Below are 21,215 nucleotides of genomic sequence, written 5' to 3' on the forward strand. Positions count from 1 at the left end.
CCCAGCCAAGATCAATAACATTTTTTGTTTGTTTGAGATGGAGTCTCGCTCTTTCACCCAGGCTGGAGTGCAGTGATGTGATCTCGGCTAACTGCAACCTCCACCTCCCGGGTTCAAGCTATTCTCCTGTCTCAGACTCCTGAGTCACTGGGACTACAGGCATGCACCACTATGCCCGACCAATTTTTGTATTTTACTAATACAAGAGATGGAGTTTCACCGTGTTAGCCAGGTTGGTCTCGAACTCCTGACCTCAGGTGATCCACCCACTTTGGCCTCCCAAAGTATTGGGATTACAGGTGTGAGCCACGGCACCAGGCCCCCTCCCCTCCCCTCCCCTCTCCTCTCCTTTTCTTTCTCTTTTAGACAGGGTATCACTCGGTTGACCAGGGTGGAGTGCTGTGGTGCGATCTCTGCTCACTTGCAATCACTGCCTCCCGGGTTCAAGCCATCTTCCCACCTCAGCGTCCTGAGTAGCTGAGACTACAGATGCACACCACCACACCCGTTAAGTTTTGTATTTTTGGTAGAGAAGGGTTTTGCCATTTTGCCGAGGCTGGTCCTGAACTCCTGACCTCAAGCGATCCTCCTGCACCCCCTTCCCAAAGTGTTGGGATTACAGGCATGAGCCGCCGCACCTGGCTGTTTTCTAAGCATTTTTCTTTTTTTAAAATACATTGAAATGGGGTCTCACTCTGTCACCCAGGCTGGAGTGCAGTGGTGCAATCATAACTCACTGCAGCCTCTAACTCCTGGGCTGAAGCGATCCTCCCACCTCAGCCTCTTGAGTAGCTAGGACTACAGGCGTGTGCCACCACACCCGGCTAATTTTTGTATTTTTAGTAGAGACGAGTTTCATCATGTTGCCCAGGCTAGTCTCGAACTGTGGATCTCAAGTGATCCGCCCACCTCAGCCTCCCAAAGTGCTGGGATTAGAGGTATGAACCACTGTGCCTGGCCTCTAAGCATTTTTCTATTGATAATTTGCTGAAAAAATTAGTTGTCCATGGCCAGGCGCGGTGGCTCACGCCTATAATCCCAGCACTTTGGGAGGCTGAGGCAGGCAAATCACCTGAGGTCGGGAGTTCAAGACCAGCCTGACCAACATGGAGAAACCCCGTCTCTACTAAAAATACAAAATTAGCCGGGCGTGGCGGAGCATGCCTATAATCCCAGCTACTCGGGAGGCTGAGGCAGGAGAATCGCTTGAACCCAGGAGGCGGAGGTTGTGGAGAGCCGAGACCGTGCCATTGCACTCCAGCCTGGGCAACAAGAGTGAAACTCAAAAAAAAAAAAGGAAAAAAAAACCATTGGTTGTCCATATCAAAGGCTATTATTATTATTCCTAACTACTATCATTGTAGTGGGGCAAGGAGGGTAACGGAGATGGGGGGAATTCAAGTCTTCTCCATGGTAACTGCAGCACATCGAGAGATTGTACACCCTGACTCCTTTCCCCTCTTCTCCAGTGGTATCGCCCACGACGGGCACCTGTGTTAACCTGATTTCTCCCCCTCTTCCCAGTGGTATCTCCAAGGGGGGGATTGTACCACCTTGACTTCTTCCCCCTCTTGCCCAGTGGTGTCTCCCTTGAACATCAGAACACGCCCCCCTCCTCCCTGGGTAGGGGGCGCACCTCTGCTTCTTTAAACTTTGCCCAAACTTATAGAACCGAGTTCCAAAGATCAGCTTCTCCCAGAATCTTGCCCTTAGAGGGTTCTACCCGTGAACGCCCTCTCGCCCCCGCCTTCTGTGGAACAGCCCACTGTACGGATGGGTGTTAAGATGGCGGCTCCCATGAGACACGACATAGCGCAGCCATATTCCTCGCCTGACAACGCCACTCATGGACCAAGTCTCCGCTGATCCGTAACAGCGCTGTGTTCAGTGAGTAGACTACAACCTCTCAGTCCTAATGATCGTGTGCAAAATCAACAGCCCTAGAAGGTGCAGTGTCAGGGGTGAGGACAGGAAACGGAAATCCCCCTCAGAGGCCGTTTAAGTCTTCTTGGCGCGCGACGCTAAATGCAGTGCATGAGGTTTTATGGCGTGATAGTCGCTCAGGTGATTTTGAGGCTTTGTTGCCTTCGGGGGATGATGCATTGGCAGTTGTGGTGTCAATTGGTGGGGAAATAAAGAACCTAATGAATGGGAATCTATGAGCGTCAGGGATGAGGGCCTCTGGAGTAGTCAGGTTTTAGATTCCCTGCTGTGTCTTGATGTCCAGCCTTAATAGTGTGCGCTTTAGGTTTTTCCTTTATCAGTATTCCCAGAGGTTTGCTAATTTCATTAGCCTTTCCAAAAAAACAACTTTTGACCTTGTTGCTCCTCTGATCACAGATCTCTTCTGATGTACCTTCGTTTTCTATTTCTTTCATTTCTGCTCTTATCTGTACTGTTTTCTCTAACTTCTTAAATTGGATGTTAATTCATTAATGCTCAGCCTTTCTTTGTTAAAAAAAATTTTAAGAGCATGCGTTTTTCCTTAAGAATCTCTTTAGCTGCAATCAAGAATATTTTGTATACACCATCTTTTCTTTCTTTCTTTCTTTCTTTTTTTGACGGAGTCTCGCTCTGTCGCCCAGGCTGGAGGGCAGTGGCGCGATCTCCACTCACTACAACTTCCGCCTCCCAGTTTCCAGCGATTCTCGTGCCTCGGCCTCCCGAGTCGCTGGGATTACTGGCACGCGCCACCACGCCCAGCTAATTTTTATATTTTTAGTGGAGATGGCGGTCTTGCCATGTTGCCCAGGCTGGTCTCGAACTCCTGGATTCAAACGATCCACTCGCCTCGGCCTCCGAAAGTGCTGGGATTACAGGCGTGAGCCACTGCCCCAGGCCGACTATTTTATATTTGTCAAAATTTTTTTTCTTTTGTAATCGTATAGGCCCACCTCCTTAAAATGTTTATTCTGGCTGGGCGCGGTGGCTTACCCCTGTAATCCCAGCACTTTGGAAGGCCGAGGAGGGCGATCGGTTGAGTCCAGGAGTCGAGACCGGCCTGGGCAACGCAGGGAGAACCCTGTCTGCACAAAAAAAAAAAAAAAAAAAAAAAAGAAAGTAAGAAAAATTAGCTGGGCGTGGTGGAGCATTCCTGTAGTCCCAGCTACTCCGGAAGCTGAGGTGGGAGGATCACCTGATTCCGAAAGCCGTGATTGCACCCCTGCACTCCAGCTTGGGTGACAGAGGGAGACCTTGTCTCAAAAAAAAAAAAGTTGTACTTACACTTACGTATTTTATATAGTTTTTGCTATCATTATTTATGCAATTTTGTTTCCATTGCCTCATTGTTATTATACAGAGAAACTATCTGCTTTTGGCCAGGCGCGGCGGCTCATGCCTATAATCCCTGCACTTTGGGAGGCCGAGGTGGGAGGATCACGAGGTCTGGAGTCTGAGATCAGCCTGACCAACATGGTGAAACCCCATCTCTACTAAAAATACAAATATTAGCCGGGAGTGGTGGCGCACGCCTGTGACTCCAGCTACTCAGGAGGCTGAGGCAGCAGAATCTCAGAATCGCTTTAGCCCAGGCAGAGGTTGCAGTGAGCCGAGATCGTGCCACTGCACTCCAGCCTGGGCGGCAGAGTGAGACTCCATCTCAAAAAAAAAAAAAAACCTATCTGCTTTTATAATTTTACCTTGTATCCAGCCCCTTACATTATATTATACCCTATTAATTTTAGTAGTCTTTTAGCAGTCTGGTAGGTTTTCTATGTATAAAATCATCTTATTGGATAGAAAGCTACATTTTCATTTTCATTTCTTCCCACTGTTCATGTTCACCCTAATTATTATTTTCTTTTTTGTTTCTGCCTTTTTTTCTTTTTCTTTTTCTTTCTTTTTTTGTTTTGTTTTGTTTTGTTTTTGGGGTGAAGTCTTGCTCTGTCGCCCAGGCTGAAGTGCAATGGCACGATCTCGGCTCACTGCAGTTCAAGCAATTTTCCTGCCTCAGTCTCCCGAGTAGCTGGGATTACAGGTGTGTGCCACCATGTCCAGCTAATTTTTGTGTTTTTAGTAGACACGGGGTTTCACCGTGGTCTCGAACTCCTGACCTGCTGACCTCAGGTGATCAGCCTGCCTTGGCCTACCAAAGTGCTGGGATTACAGGCGTGAGCCACCTCCTCCGGCCTCTTTTTTTTTTTTTTCTTTAATAGAAACAAAGTGTCACTCTGTCGCCTAGGCTGGAGTGTAGTGGAGTGATCTCAACTCACTGCAACTCTGTGTGTGTGTTTTTGTTTGTTTGTTTGTTTTTTAAGGATACTGGGTTTTGCCATGTTGTCCAGGTTAGTTTTGAACACCTGGGCTCAAGGGATCCTCTTGCCTCGGCCTCCCAAAGTGTTGGGATTAAAGCCGTGAGCCACTGCACCTAGCCTGATTATTTATTTCTTTTCTTTTCTCTTTCTTTTTCTTTCTTTCTTTCTCTCTCTCTCTCCTTCCTTCCTTCCTTCCATCTTTCTTTCTTTCTTTCTCTTTCTTTCTTTCCTTTCTTTCTCTCTCTCTCTCTTTCTTTCTTTCTTTCTTTCACAAAGTCTTGCTCTGTCACCCAGGCTGGAGTGCAGTGCCGCCATCACAGGTCACTGCAGCCTCCACCTCTCAGGCTTAAGCTATCCTTCTGCTTCAGCTTCCTTAGTAGCTGGCACTACAGGTGTGGACCACCACACTCGGATTATTTTCTTTCTTGTAAAGACAGCGTCTCACTTTGTTGCCAAGGCTGGTTTCAAACTCCTGGACTCAAGCAACCCTCCTGTCTCAGCCTCCCAAAGTTCTGAGATTACAGGCATGAGCCACTGTGCCCAGCCCACTCTATTTCATCTTCTCTTGTGTGAGCTAGAGCCCACAAAACAATTTTGGGTTATAGCAGACAGTACTAATTTTACGGCAATAGCTTCATCATTTTACTTTTTAGCATGGTGTTTCAGGGTTATGTTTCATAATTGATTTTTGTGGCATTTAAGTGATTTACTTTTTCCCTGATTTTAGTTTGAGCTTATATTAGTAATGGCTGCTGAATTGCGTTGGATGCTTTTTTGGTGTAAGTTAACAGCAGAGTGTTTCCCCCTGTAATTTGTTGATGTAATACATAACATTAGGCCGGGTGCGGTGGCTCACGCCTGTAATCCCAGCACTTTGGCGCTTTGGGAGGCTGAGGCGGGAGGATCACTTGAGGTCAGGAGTTCGCGACCAGCCTGACCAACATAGTGAAAACCCGTCTCTACTAAAAATACAAACATTAGCTGGGCGTGGTGGCGGGCGCCTGTAATCCCAGCCACTAGGGAGGCTGAGGCAGAAGAATCGCTTAAACCTGGGAGGCGGAGGTTGTTGTGAGCCGAGATCGCACCATTCCACTGCAACCTGGGCGACAAGAGCGAAACTCCATCTCAAAAAAAAAAAAAAAGAAAAAGAAAAAAGAAAAAATACATAACATTATTAAGATTGAACCATTTTTTTCTGGAAAGAAGAGGCTAAAAGCTTCCCAGTAAAAGAATTTAAGAGGGATATTTCATCTAAGAGTGGAAGAAAACAAAAGACGGCAGAAGAAAGGACCGGCCGATTTCCTTTCATTTAGATTATCAGCTTTCCAGGTTTCCTGCCCTCACAGTCACCCACCAGGTCCCCTTGAACCTGTCCATTACCTGCCCACCCCATGGGCCTTAAGCACCCTTAAGCACCCTTAAGCACTGCCCCAGTTCTACTTCTCCTAAACCCAGATCTGCCTTGAACTTGAACTGAGGTGTAGGCTGGCTGAGTAGCGAGTGAAGCACCTGGTAGAGCCACTCAAGAAGGGACCCCAAGCTCATTAATCTGGCTCCAAATTTGATCATTTTGTAATCCACCTTGACTCATGCTCTGGGGATGCTGAACATTGTGGCATGAATATGGGATGACACTGATGATACGGATACTGTCCTTTTAGGATTTCTTGGTGTCTCTGTGGAGCCATTGAGCCTTACCCCTTACTGGAGGCTGCAGGACCCTCTCTACACACAGACAGCTGTCCAGCACGGAAGGTGGGCTGAGGCCCAGGGTGAACATGCCAGCTAATGGGACATCACCCCAGAGATTCCCTGCCCTGATTCCGGGAGAACCTGGCAGATCTTTTGAGGTAAGGAGGAGGATCCTATTTTTTTCTATATGTTCTTTATTTTTTTATTTATTTTTAGTTAAATTTATATTTTGAGATAATTGTAGATTCAAATGCAATGTACCATTTACCTAGTTTTTGTCCCCAGTAGTAAAATCTCGTAATACCCAGGATATTGACATGCAGAGCATTTCCATCCCCACAAGGATCCCCCATGTTGTCATTAAATAGACACAACCACTTCACTTCCTCCATCACTCCCTTCTTAACCCTGGGGCACCACTAATCTGTTCTCCAATACTATAATTTTTTCATTTCAAGAATGTTGTGGCTGGACGTGGTGGCTCATGCCTGTCACCTGTAATCCCAGCACTTTGGGAGGCCGAGGCAGGTGGATCACTTGCGGCCAGGAGTTTGAGACCAGCCTGGCCAACATAGTGAAACCCTGTTTGTACTAAAAATACAAAAATTAACCAGGTGTTGTGGCGCGCACCTGTACTCCCAGCTACTCGGAAGGTTGAGGCTGGAAAATCACTTGAACCCGGAGGCGGAGGTTGCAGTAAGCCAATATCACGCCACTGCACTCTGCCTGGGTGACAGAGTGAGACCCTGTCTCAAAAAAAAATATATGTTTTATTTGCCGAGCATGGCGGCTCATGCCTGTAATCCCAGCTCTTAGGGAGGCAGAAGCAGGAGGATAGTTTGAGCCTAGGCGTTTGAGACCTGCCTGGGCAATATAGTGAGACCCTGTTCTCCACAAAAAGGAAAAAAAAAGGACAAAAAAGAGAGACTGTTGTATTAATCGGATTGTACAGTATGTATCTTTTGGGACTGGCTTTCGTCATTCAGCAAGATTCTGTGGAGATATCAATAGCTAACAGTATATCAATAGTTCATTCCTTTTTTTTTTTTTTTTGAGACAGACTCTCGCCCTGTCACCCAGGCTGGAGTGCAATGGCGCAATCTTGGCTCACCGCAACCTCTGCTTCCCGGGTTCAAGCTATTCTCCTGCCTCAGCCTCACGAGTAGCTGGTATTACAAGTGCATGCCACCACACCTGGCTAATTTTTTGTATCTTTAGTAGAGACGGGGTTTCACCATATTGGCCAGGCTGGTCTCGAGCTCCTGACCTCGTGATCCACCTGCCTCAGCCTCCCAAAGTGCTGGGATTACAGGCGTGAGCCACCGTGCCCTGCCCATTCCTTTTATTGCTGATACTTTTCCATGGCATGGATGTACCAAACAGTTTAACCATTCACTGGTTGAAAGACATCTTGGTTGTTTCTAGTTGTTGGATATTATGAATAAAGATCCTATAATAGTTTGTGTAAGGTTTTTGTAGGGGCGTGATACTGTGAAATATATAATTGGTCTTTCCTGGCAAACAACTCCTAATATCCTCGGAATCTCTAAAGTACTAAAGTGTCTTTTTGTATGCTAATGAGTTGACTGATGCCTGGCAGTCCCTAGGCAGCTTCCGAATGGGGCTGGTCACCAGAAAGACTAAGGTAGGTTTAGAGGGTTGGGACTCTCCAACCACCTGAAGGGGAGAGGGTGCTGACAGTCAAGTCCATCCACAAGGGCAAATGATTTAATCAATCATGCCTACATAATGAAGCCCCCCTAAAACCCCAAAAGGATAAAGTTTGGAGAGCTTCTGGGTAGCCGAACACATGGGGGTTCCTGGAGGGTGGTGCACCCAGAGAGGGCATGAAGACTCCAGGCCCCTTCCCACATGCCTTGCCCTATGTATCTTTTTATTTGGCTGTGATTTATTTGTATTCTTTTTTTTTTTTTTTTTGAGATGGAGTTTCGCTCTTGTTGCACAGGCTGGAGTGCAATGGCGTGATCTCGGCTCACTGCAACCTCCACCTCCCGGATTCAAGTGATTCTCCTGCCTCAGCCTCCCCAGTAGCTGGGATCACAGGCATATGCCACTACACCCAGCTAATTTTGTATTTTTAGTAGAGATGAGGTTTCTCCGTGTTGGTCAGGCTGGTCTCAAACTCCCGACCTCAGGTGATCCACCCGCCTTGGCCTCCAAAAGTGCTGGGATTATTGGTGTGAGCCACCACGCCCGGCCTGAATTTGTATTCTTTAAAATATCCTTTATTGGTGGGAGAGGCTGGAGAATTGCTTGAGTCCAGGAATTCAAGACCAGCCTGGGCAACAAAGTGAGACCTCATTACTACAAAAAATAAAGCTCATGTGGAGCACGGTGGCTCATGCCTGTAATCCCAGCACTTTGGGAGGCCGAGGTGGGAGGATCGCTTGAGGTCAGGAGTTCGAGACCAGCCTGACCAACATGATAAAACCTCATCTCTACTAAAAATACAAAATTTAGCTGGGTGTGGTGGTGGGCACCTGTAATCCCAGCTACTCGGGAGGCTGAGGCAGGAGAATCACTTGAACCTGTGAGGCAGAGGTTGCAGTGAGCCGAGGTCGCACCACTGCACTCTAGCCTGGGCAAAAGAGCAAGACTCTGTCTTAAAAAAAAATCCGTTGTAATAAACCAGTAAACATAGTCAGTTTTGTGTTTCCTGTTGAGGGTGAGCGGCCACTGTCTGGGCCGGTGGCTCACAGGTAAAAGAATTTACCACGACAGTTGTAGGTAAAGAAAGGCAGATTTATTAGAGAAAGTAGAAAAATACATTGCAAGAGAGCAACAGGTAGAATCAGCAAAAAAGGAACTGACTTCGAGGAAACGAAGGCTTGCTGGAGATTTTATAGTATGGTTCTTGGGCTGTTTGATAACGCCAAGGTAGCAGGGAGCTAACTTGCATTCTTCTGTCAGCCAAGGTGTTTGATGATGAATTGGAGTGTTTGATGATAAGCAGGAAGTTTGTGAGTTATGTACATTATTTGCTCAAGAGGACTATATGTCCTAGGCCATAAAGAAAGACAGACCCATAACTTAAACTTATCTGCGTCTTCTTTTTGTTTATATGTCCTGGAGCAACTCCTTTTCCCTAATTAGGACTCCACATTTCCCTGAGTTTTTTTTTTTTTTTTTTTTTTCTTAAAGGCAGGGTCTCTGTGTCACCCAGGCTGGAGTGCAGTGACAGCTTACTGCAGCCTCAGCCTCCTGGGTTCAAGTGATCCTTCCAAGTAGCTAGGACCACAGGTGTGTGCCACCACACCCGGCTCATTAAAAAAAATTTTTTTTTTTTTTACAGATGAGATATCACTTTGTTTCCCAGGCTGGTCTTGAACTCCTGGCCTCAATCGATCCTCTCTCCTTAGCCTCCCAAAGTGCTGGCATTACAGGCATGAGCCACTACTCCCACCCTTTCCTTGAGTTCTATGAGCCACTCTAGCAAATTAATTGAACCCTACGAGGGGATTGTGGGAAGCTTGACTTGTAGCTGGTCAGAATGAAGCTCTGGAGTCTGAAGTGGGGGTAGTCTTCAGAACTGAGCCCTCAAGCTGTGGGACCTGATGCTATGTCCTGGCAGATAGTGTCAGAATGGAATTGAATTGGAGGACACCCAGCTGTTGTCTACTGCAGAATTGACCTCTTGCTTGATGTGTGAGGAAAATCCCTTACTCATCTGTTGTCACAGCATGTTATGAGAGTCTAGTAGGAGAAACTGTGTTTGTATTTCTACTCCTACACAGTGGGGTAAATGTATGCGAGAACAATTGCGGGATTGTATGCCAAGTGCATATAGAACAGAATTAAGAGACAATCTTTTTTTTTTTTTTTTTTTTTTGAGACGGAGTCTCACTCTATCGCCCAGGCTGGAGTGCAGTGATGTGATCTTGGCTCACTGCAACCTCTGCCTCCCTGGCCCAAGCAATTCTCATGCCTTAGCCTCCTGAGTAGCTGGGATTACAGGCGCCCAACACCACACCCTGCTAATTTTTTGTATTTTTAGTAGAGACAGGGTTTCACCATGTTGGCCAGACTGGTCTCCAACTCCTGACCTCAGGTGATCCACCCGCCTTGGCCTCCGAAAATGCTGGGATTACAGGTGTGAGCCACCATGCCCAGAAATCTTTTTTTTTTTTTTTTTTTTTTTTTTTTGTGAGATGGAGTCTCGATCTGTCACCCAGGCTGGAGTGCAGTGGTGCAATCTCGGCTCACTGCCACCTCTGCCTCCCAGGTTCAAGCTGTTCTCCTGCCTCAGCCTCCCAAGTAGCTGAGATTACAGGCACCCGCCACCATGCCCGGCTAATTTTTTTGTGTTTTTAGTAGACACGGGGTTTCACCACATTGGCCAGGTTGGTCTCGAGCTCCTGACCTCAGGTGATCCGCTTGCCTCAGCCTCCCAAAGTTCTGGGATTACAGTCGTGAGCCCTGAGCCCGGCTGACAATCTTTTTTTTTTTTTTTTCAGACAGAGTCTTGCTCTGTCACCCAGGCTGGAGTGCAGTGGCGCGATCTTGGCTCACTGCAACCTCTGCCTCCCGGGTTCAAGTAATTCTCCTGCCTCAGCCTCCTGAGTAGCTAGGATTACAGGTGTGCGCCACCATGCCCGGCTAATTTTTGTATTTTTAGTAGAGACACGGTTTCACCATGTTGGCCAGGCTGGCCTTGAACTCCTGACCTCGTGATCCACCCACCTCGGCCTCCCAAAGTGCTGGGATTATAGGCATGAGCCACCGTGCCTGGCCGAAAATCATTTTTAATACAGTTTTAGAGGTACAGAAAAGTTAAGATAGTACCTATAATTCCATATGCTGTCACCTCCTCAACCCCCCCACAACTGTTGCAGTTTTCCCTATTATTCACATCTTGCATTAGTGTGGTACATTTGTAAAAATTAATGAACTGATAGTGATATATTACTGTTAATTATAGCCTACAGTTTACAGTAAGGCTCACTGCTTTGTGTTGTACATACGGGTTTTGGCAAATAGATCATGACATATATCCACCAGTGCAGCTTCATACAGTTTCATTCCGTTTCACCTGTGCTTCAGCAATTCATCCTGCCTTTCCCTCTGCCCAAACCTCTATCAACCACTCATTTTTTACTGTCTTTGTAGTTTTGCCTTTTTTTTTTTTTTGACACAGTGCCTCACTCTGTTGCCCAGGCTGGAGTGCCGTGGTGTGATCACTGCTGACTGCAGCCTCCACCTCCCAGGCTCAGGTGATCCTCCCATCTCAGCCTCCTGGGTAGTTAGGACCACAGGCACATGCCACCATGTCTGGCTAATTTTCAGTATTTTTTATAGAGACACGGTTTTACCATGTTGCCCAATGTGGTCTTGAACTCCTGGGCTCAAGCAATTTGCCCACCTCAGCCTCCCAAAGTGCTGGGATTTACAGGTGTGAGCTATTATGCCAGGTCTAGTTTTGCCTTTTCTAAAATGTCATGTAGTTGGAATCATGTAGTATGTAGTCTTTTCAAACTGGCTTCTTTCACTTAGCAATTTGTATTTAAGGTTCCTCCATGTTTTTTTGTGGTTTGATAGTTCCATGAATTGGAAGTACCACAGTTTGCTTATTCCTTCACCTACCGAAGGGCACTTTCATTGTTTATAGGTTTTAGCAATGATGAAAAAAGCTACTATGAACATTCATGTGCGGATTTTTGTGTGAACATGTTTTGAACTCAATTGGCTAAATAACTAGAAGCATAATTACTATGTCATATAAGCTTTATAAACTTTATAAGAAACTGCCCAGGCGGGGCGTGATAGCTCACACCTATAATCCCAGCACTTTGGGAGGCTGAGGCGGGTGGATCACCTGAGGTCAGGAGTTCGAGACCAGCCTGGCCAACATGGTGAAACCCCATCTCTACTACAAATACAAAAAATTAGCTGGGTGTGGTGGCAGATGTCTGTAATCCCAGCTACTTGAGAGGCTGAGGCAGGAGAATGACTTGAACCTGAGAGGCAGAGGTTGCAGTGAGCCACGATCGCGTCATTGTACTCCAGCTTGGGCAACAAGAGTGAAACTCCGTCTCGAAAAAAAAAAAAAAAAAAGAGAAACTGCCCAACTGTCTTCCCAAGTTTTTCACGATTTTGCATTCCCACCAGCAATGAATGAGTATTACTGTTACTCCACATCTTCACCAATGAAACCACCATTGCAAAATTGTAACTGAGACAGTGAAAGAGATCTAATCTAATCAACCCCATCTTTCTTCAAACCTCCGAGCTGTCCTTGTTCGTTCCTGAGCATAGGCTGAACTAACTTAGAGAGGAACTTAGTTTATAGTTTAAAACAAAGATGGTAACAGGCTTTTCCCAAGGCAAATCCCCTGCTTGCCTGGGGACTAGATTGCCTTTGTAGGAATAACAAATTAGCCACCAGATAGAAATTATGGTTTAGGAGTCATGCAGCCGGAGACTACAAGATTCTGACCCTCTCTAAACTGCTCCTAAGATCAGTGCTTGAGATATTTTGCAGACCCTGGACCTAATGGATCAGCTGGCAACACCCAGATCGATAAACTGGCTCATCTGATCTTGTGGCCCCCACCCAGGAACTGACTCAGCACAAGAAGACAGCTTCCATTCCCTACGGATTCATCTTTGACGTGACCAATCAGCACTCCCGGCTTACACTGGCTCTCCTCTACCCCCGTTCCCCTCCCCCCCCCCCACCAAATTATCCTTTAAAAACTCTGATCCCCAAATGCTCGGGGAGACTGATTTGAGTATTAATACAACTCCGGGTCTTTGTGAATTACTCTGTGTGAATTACTCTTTCTCTATTGAAATTTCTCTGTCTTAATAAATCTGCTCTGTCTGGGCAACAGGCAAGGTGAACCCATTGGGCGGTTACACCAGCATTTGGTATTGTCAGCTTTTTAATTAATTAATTAATTATTTTGAGACAGTGCAGTGGTATGATCACAGCTCACTGTAGCCTCAACCTCCCTGGGTTCAGGTGATCCTCCCACCTCAACCTCCCAAGAGTAGCTGGGACTACAAGCATGTGCCACCACGCCTGGCTAATTTTTGTATTTTTAGTAGAGACGGGGTTTCACCATGTTGTCCAGGCTGGTCTTGAACTCCTGGCCTCAAATGATTCTCCTGCTTCAGCCTCCCAAAGTGCTGAGATTACAAGTGTCAGCCACCGTGCCCAGCCTTTGTTTTTTTTTTTTTTTAAAAAAACATTCTGATAGGTGTGTGGTCCTATCTCCTTGTTTTAATTTGCAATTCTCTAGTGACATGATGTTGAGGACCTTTTTATATGCTTATTTACCATCTGAATGTCTTTGATGAGGTTATCTTTTCAGATCTTTTGCCCACTTTTTAATTGAGTAGTTTGTTTTCTTATTGTTGAGTTTAATAGTTCTTTGTATGTTTTGGATACTGTAACCTCCCAATGGGTTCCCCTTGCCCGCTGCCTAGACAGAGCTGATTTATCAAGACAGGGGAACTGCACTAGAGAAAGAGTAATTCACGCAGATCTAGCTGTACAGGAGACTGGAATTTTTATTATTACTCAAATCAGTCTCCCTGAAAAGTTGGGGATCGGAGTTTTTAAGGATAATTTGGTGGGTAGGGGCCAGTGAGTTAGAAGTGCTGATTGGTCAAGTCATGGATCAAATCATAGGAGTTGAAGCTGTCCTCTTGTGCTGAGTCAGTGCCTGGGTGGGGGCCACAAGACCAGATGAGCCAGTTTATGGATCTGGGTGGTGCCAACTGATCAATTAAGTGCAGAGTCTGCAAAATATCTCAAGCACTAATCTTAGGTTTTACAATTGTAATGTTATTCCCAGGAACAATTTGGCTAGAGTCAGAATCTTGTAGCCTCTAGTTGCATGACTCCTAAATCATTATTTCTAATCTTGTGGCTAATTTCTTAGTCCTACAAAGGCAGTCTAGTCCCCAGGCAGGAAGGGGGTTTGTTTTGGGAAAGGGCTATTATCCTCTTTGTTTCAGCGTTAAATTATAAGCCAAGTTCCTCTCACGCTGGGCGCGGTGGCTCATGCCTGTAATCCCAGCACTTAGGCCGACGCAGGCAGATCACCTGAGGTCAGAAGTTTGAGACCAGCCTGGCCAACATGGTGAAACCTCATCTCTACAAAAATATAAAAATCAGCCGGGCGTGGTGGCCTGCACCTGTAATCCCAGCTACTCGGGAGGCTGAGGCAGGAGAATCGCTTGAACCCAGGAAGCGGAGGTAGCAGTGAGCCGAGATCGTGCCACTGCACTCCAGCCTGGGCGACAGTGCCAGACTCTGTCTCAAAAAACAAAACTAAGTTCCTCTCAAAGTTAGTTTGGTCTGTGCTCAGGAATGAACAAGGATAGTTTGGAGGTTAGAAGCAAGATGGAGTTGGTTTAGGTTGGATCTCTTTCACTGTAATAATTTTCTCATTATAATTTTACAACGGTGGTTTCAATACAAGTCCTTTATGAGATAAGTGTTTTGCAAATATTTTCTCCCAGTCTGTGGCTTGTCTATTCTGTCATCAGCGTCTTTCACAGAAGAGAAGTTTCTAATTTTAATAATGTACAACGTACTGTTTTTTTTTCTTTCACAGGTCATACTTTTGGTGTTGTATTCATATACATATATATTTTTATAGAGATGGGGTCTCACTAGGTTGCCCAGGCTGGTCTTGAACTCCTGGGCTCAAGCGATACACCCACCTCAGCCTCCCAAAGTGCTGTGATTACAGGCATGAGCCACTGCACTTGGCTGGTGTTGTATTTAAAAACTCATCACCAAACCCAAGGTTACTTGGATTTTCTTCTTTGTTATCTTATAGAAATTTTATAGTTTTTCATTTTACATAGAGATCTACAATCCATTTTGAGTTAATTTTTTTTTTTTTTTTTTGAGACAGGGTCTGCACTCCAGCCTTTGTCACCCAGGCTGGAGTGCAGTGGTGCGATCTCAGCTCACTGCAACCTCTGCCTCCTGGGTTCAAGCAATTCTGCCTCAGCCCCTGGAGCAGATGGGACTACAGGTGCACACCACCACAACTGACTAATTTTTGTATTTTTAGTAGAGATGGGGTTTCACCATGTTGGCCAGGCTGGTATCGAACTCTTGACCTCAAGTGATCCACTGCCTTGGCCTCCCAGTTTTGAGTTAATTTTTGTGAAACATATAAGGACTGTGTCTAGATTCTTTTTTTTTTTTTTTTTTTGCATATGGATGTCCAGTTGTTCCAGCACCATTTGTTGAAAAGACTTATTTCTTCACCGAATTTCTTTTGCTCCTTTGTCAATGATCAGTTGACTGTTTTTGTGTGTATATATATTTCTAGGGTCTCTATTCTGTTCCATTGATCTATTTGCCTATTCTTTCACCAATACCTCTGTCTTGATTAGTCTAGTTTTATAGTAAGTCATGAAGTTGGGTAGTCTCAGTCCTCTGACTTTGTTCTTGTTTAGTACTATGTTGACTATTTTGGATTTTTGCCTTTCCATATAAACTTTAGAATCAGTTTCTTGATAGCCACAAAATAATTTGGTGGGAGTTTGATTGGGATTATGTTGAATCTCCTGATAAAGGTGGGGACAATTGACATGTTAACAGTATTGAGTCTTCCGTTTAGCAGCAGAGAATCCATACGGGTCTGCAGCAACCTCAATTCTTGCCTCCTCAGAAGAAAGAATTTGAGGGGCATAAGACAGAGTGAGAGACCGGGGCAAGTTTTAGAGCAGTAGTGAAAGTTATTAAAAAGCTTTAGAGCAAGGATGAAAGGAAGCAAACTACACTTGGAAGAGGGCCAAGCAGGCGACTTCAGAGATCAAATGTGCGGTTTGACCTTTGACTTGGGGTTTTATGCTTCCTGGGTCTATATAACTCCTCCTTTGATTCTTACCTTGGGGTGGGCTGTCCACATGTGCTGTGGCTTGTCAGCGCTTGGGAAGGGGCCGCATGCGCATTGTGGTTACTGAAGTTGTACGCATGCTCACTTGAGGAGCTTTTCCCTTACCAGCGGAGTGTTCCTGAAGGAAGGTTATATACCAGTTAAACTCGGCCATTTTGCATCATAGTGCATGCACATGTCTTGAGCCCACTGGCCCAACTCCTGAGATCTTATTGGGAAGCTGCTGATCACCAGTTTCAGGTTTTTTGGTATCTGTTGAGAGACTGCCTTTCCTTGGCGCCAGCTGCAACCAATTATTATTTTTATTTTTTATTTCTTTTTCTTTTTTTTTTTTAGGAGGAACAGGAGAAGCAGGAGGAGGAGGATGAGCAGGAGAGAAAGGAGGAGGAGAAAGAGGAGGAAGAGGAGCAGGAGGAGGAGAAAGAGAAGGAGGAGCAGGAGGAGGAGAAAGAGAAGGAGGAGCAGGAGGAGGAGAAAGAGAAGGAGGAGCAGGAGGAGGAGAAAGAGAAGGAGGAGCAGGAGGAGGAGAAAGAGAAGGAGGAGCAGGAGGAGGAGAAAGAGAAGGAGGAGGAACAGGAGGAGGAGGAGAAAGAAAAGGAGGAGCGGGAGGAGGAGGAGAAGGAGGAGGAGCAGCAGGAGGAGGAGGAGCAGGAGGAGGAGGAGAAAGAGGAAGAGGAGGAGCAGGAGGAGAAGGAGAAGGAGGAAGAGCAGGAGGAGGAGGAGCAGGAGGAGGAGAAGCAGCAGGAGGAGGAGCAGCAGGAGGAGGAGGAGCAGGAGGAGGAAGAGGAGCAGGAGGAGGAGGAGCAGCAGGAGGAGGAGCAGGAGGAGGAGGAGCAGGAGGAAGAGCAGAAGAAGGAAGAAGAGCAGGAGGAGGAGCAGGGAGCAATTATTATTTTAGAGAGACAGTTTTAACAACTGCCTGACCATCACCTCCTGGTGGGGTTTGAGGAGAGGTGCTCTCCTGCTCTGCTCATGTCCAACTACCTAACATAACTACCTAATTACTATAACATTTCTGTCAATAAACATACAATATCTCTCTGTTTACTTATATATTCTGGTATATTTCATGTCAAATTTTGTTTGATTTTCCTCGTGTATGTCTTCTACATATTTTGTTAGGTTTATGTATATTTTATCTTTTTGGTGCTAACGTAAATGGTGTTATGTTTTTAATTTTAAATATCAATTGTTCATTTCGGGTATATAGGAAAACAATTGACTTTTATTAAGCCTGTATCCTGTGACTTTATTATAATCACTTAATAGTGCCAGAAAATCCTTTACTGAAATGAATTGTGAGAGTAGCTAAATGATAGGGGTAGTATGTTTGATTTTGAATGCTGTAGAGTGGAAGAGCATGTCTGGGTTGATGCAGGACCCACAGCTCATAGTGATCAATCACAGATGGCTGTACTTGAGCCAGACACACAAAAACACAAGAAGTTATTCATGAGGGAAGACCTAGCATGCCAGACTTGCTCAAAGCCACTGTAAAGTGTGTTTACCCTGTCAGCGGAAAGAGTCAAATTCTGTAAAATATTTTAAGAGACTTATTCCAAACCAGCACTCAGGAGATACTGAGAACAGGTGCCCAAGGTATGTGTTAGATGTCCACTGATTCGGTTCAGAAAGGCGGGACAACTTGAAGTGGGGGCTTCCAGGTCATAGGTAGATAAGAGACAAAAGGTTGCATTCTCTTGGGTCTTTGATCAGCTTTTCACTGAATACATAATTTACATGTGAGAGGGGATAGAATAGTCTGCTTAATGAAACAATAGGGCAGAGGAAGCAATCAGATATCCATTTGTCTCAGTGAGCAGAGGGAGGACATTGAGTTCTGTCTGTCCTTTGTCGTCCTGCACCTGTGAAGATAAGCTATCAATTTACGTTGCCAGGGTGAAATTCAACAGAACTTTTTTTTTTTTGAGACGCAGTCTCGCTCTGTTGCCCAGGCTGGAGTGCAGTGGCGTGATCTCGGCTCACTGCAACCTCTGCCTCCCGGGTTCAAGCGATTCTCCTGCCTTAGCCTCCGAGTAGCTGGGATTACAGGCTTGTCTTGGACTCCTGACCTCGTGATCTGCCCGCCTCGGCCTCCCAAAGTGCTGGGATTACAGGTGTGAGCCACCGCACCCGGCCCAGAACATCTTAAGGTAAAGGTCTTGAGGCCCACAAGGTCTTTTCTTGTGGGCAAATTGTGAGGGAGGCATGTAGCCTTTTTTTTTTTTTATTTATCTTTGTAGCTATCTTATTTGGGAATAAAATGTGAAGCAGGTTTGCCTAACACCCTTTGGCTTAATGATTTTGGAGTCCTGAGATTTATTTTCCTTCACAACCCTAAGTACAGGACTGTGTAACATATGCCAAGAGGAGCACCCCTGATGAAGCAGCTGATATGCTTCATATGCAGGCCATGTGGGACTGGCTTTATGGTGCCTATGATATTCACCTGCTGAATATACCCGTTACCCAGGCCATATTCAGCTATGGTTAAGGAGTCTTTTTGCATAGGCACCCCATGTAAACTTACAGCTGCAAAATACAGCAATAGTCCCAAAAGCCTCATTGAATTTGCTGCCTTAGCTTCCCTTCAGGGATCCCACAGCTGGTAATGAAAACATTAAGTTAACGTGAAAATGGGGAGAAGCCTAGGGAAGGGTCAAGTCTACCAGCAAAGTGGAAATCTCTCAGTGGCTATTAAGAAATGGGATGGCCGGGCGCAGTGGCTCACGCCTGTAATCCCAGCACTTTGGGAGAACGAGGTGGGTGGATCACAAGGTCAGGAGTTCGAGACCAGCCTGGTCAATATGGTGAAACCCCATCTCTACTAAAAAATACAAAAAAATTAGCCAGGCGTGGTGGCGGGCGCCTATAGTCCCAGCTGCTCGGGAGGCTGAGGCAGGAGAATTGCTTGAACCTGGGAGGCGGAGGTTGCAGTGAGCTGAGATCGCACCACTGCACTCCAGCCTGGGTGACAGAGAGGGACTCGGTCTCAAAAAAAAAAAAAAAAAGAAAGAAATGGGATGGCTGGGCTTTGTTTGGTGGCTCACATCTGTAATTCCAGCACTTTAGGAGGCTGAGACAGGTGGATCGTTTGAGCCCAGGAATTCAAAACCAGCCTGGGCAACATAGCGAAATCCCATCTCTACAAAAAAAAAAAAAAAAAAAAAAAAATTAGCTGAGCATGGTGGTGCACGCCTGTAATTCCAGCTGCTTGTGAAGCTGAGGTAGGAGGATCACTTGAGCTGGGGAGGTCAAGCCTGCAGTAACCATGATCGCACCACTGCACTCCGGCCTGGGGGACAGAGCGAGACTCTGTCTCAGAAAAAAAAAAAAGACCAAGGGCAAAGGTTCTTTGGCTCCACCCTGGGATGGGGACCCAAAGCTTTATGCACATAAAATGGGTGGTGAAGAGAAGTTTCTGGGTAAAATGGGAGGAAAAGAGAACTTTCTGGGATTCCTTTACATGGAAGCCTCATACACGGAGGTACCAAAATCCATTAGTGAAGCTGTAACACCGGCTACAACTAGACTGGGAGAATATAGAAATGTAACAGTTGATAGGATTAAGGTGTACATTTGGGTGAAAATTGGAATGTGTTTAAACAGGCTTTGTGGCTGGGTGCGGTTGCTCACCCCTGTAATCCCACCACTTTGGGAGGCCGAGGCGGGTGGATCACTTGAGGTCAGGAGTTCGAGACCAGCCTGGCTAACATGGTGAAACCCTGTCTCTACTGAAAATTAAAAAAAAAAAAAAATTAGCTGGGTGTGGTGACACGTGCCTGTAGTCCCAGCTTCTCGGGAGGCTGGGGCAGGAGAATCGCTTGAGCCTGGGTGGGGGAGGCTGCAGTGAGCCGAGATCGCGCCACTGCACTCCAGCCTAGGCGACAGAGCGAGACAAAGTCTCAAATAAATAAGTTTTTTTAAAAAAATAAAAATAAACAGGTTTTAGCTGAATGTTTTATGGGAATGGATATTATGACTGACAGGGAACACTTCCCCTAACTAGTATTGTGACACTGAAACCTGTTGATGAAATCCCAATGGAGGAATGTAAGAGTTGATGGGATTAAGGTGAAAGTTTGGAAAATTCGTAGATTTGAACAGGCTTTATTTGAAATGGTTGCATCTCTTTTACCTCAATGTATTATGGAGGTTGAAATTGTATCTGACTGTGGAATGTTTCCCCTCTCTAGTATTGTAAATTCACCGTTCAACCAGTATTACTTGGACATGCTAAATGGGAACCAGTAAGATTGCCCAAGCCCACGAAGTATAGAATAGAACCTGGGGTGCCGCACAGACAGATTATCTGTACAATAGCCCTTTGTGGAGCAGAGACCGGCGCTTATGGCAAAAGCCTAAGAGCGCCTCCTAGTGGTAACCTGGGACTTTGGACTAGAGAATTTCCAGTTGAGCTTGGATTAGACATTAATTGAAAGTGCCCTTATGATTGAAGGACATAAAATAATTTTGAAACCTAAAATATCCATGATGTCTTGGGTGATGGTGTAACGCTCCAACAGGGAGTGCAGTGCCCAGAGGAGTTCCATAATTACATGGAAATGGTTCGTACAAGAATATGCTGCCAGGGGAGTGCGGAATTAGCGGTTTTCACAACCAGGTAGACTCTTTTCCGCCGGGACTGATGGAGGAGGAGCTGGTCGGTTCTATCATCGATTGGACAATGCTCCAGCTCTCAACTGACCAACAAAAAGATGCTTGGTTTGTGGATGGCAGTTCCAAGGTGAATGGACTGCATCGTGTTTGGATGTCCCAATGGCATCCATTATAGCAAAAGGATCCAATTTAGGATTATGTTTAGCATTTACTTGTCATCACTTTAGTGTTATTCAGTTGAGAAGGTTCCTTCTTTGCCTTTCATAACTCTTTGAAGATTTAATTAAATAATAATATTTAAGTATTTACAAATTTATATTCTCATCACATAAATTGGAATAATGATTACCGCAGCAGATCTGAATAGTCATACAAGTGAGTATATAGAATATATATTAGTTACCCCAGAGCATGAAGAGAGAAATTCTCATGAGCTAAATAGTCACATGATGGATTTTACGGTGTTACTCTAAGTCCACCTAGCATTTCCAGTTGAGCACATCCTTCCTAGGTGAAATGATAGAAAGAATAACAAACTCTTGAGTGCTAGCTCTGTATCAGGTGCTGCCCTAAGTGATTCCACGTGTGTATGCGTGTGCGTGTGTGTGTGTTTGAGACAGAGTCTTGCTTATGTTGCCTAGGCTGGACTGCAGTGGCACGATCTTGGCTCACTGCAACCTCCGCCTCCCGGGTTCAAGCTGTTCTCCTGCTTCAGCCTCCTGAGTAGCTGGGATTACAGATGCGTGCTACCACGCCCAGC

At 45.7% G+C, this 21,215-nt stretch overlaps 1 protein-coding gene across 5 annotated transcripts in view; it reads left to right on the top strand.

Annotated features, from left to right (window-relative positions):
• The first annotated feature begins 1,553 nt into the window (after positions 1–1,553).
• The window catches only part of ZNF157 (zinc finger protein 157), a 55,241-nt gene continuing 35,579 nt past the window's right edge, over positions 1,554–21,215 (top strand). For 2 of the 5 annotated variants that reach the window (XM_054544161.1, XM_054544160.1), the window contains exon 1: positions 17,008–17,988. Coding sequence is in view for 2 of the 5 variants with exons in the window: in XM_054544159.1 (XP_054400134.1) it covers positions 6,035–6,106 (72 nt within the window). In the remaining 3 variants the exon portion in view is untranslated. The other 3 variants (XM_054544159.1, XM_024240930.2, XM_054544162.1) reach the window with 3 other exon arrangements.

Source organism: Pongo abelii, chromosome X (genome assembly GCF_028885655.2).
Source record: "Pongo abelii isolate AG06213 chromosome X, NHGRI_mPonAbe1-v2.0_pri, whole genome shotgun sequence".
Lineage (NCBI taxonomy): Eukaryota > Metazoa > Chordata > Mammalia > Primates > Hominidae > Pongo > Pongo abelii.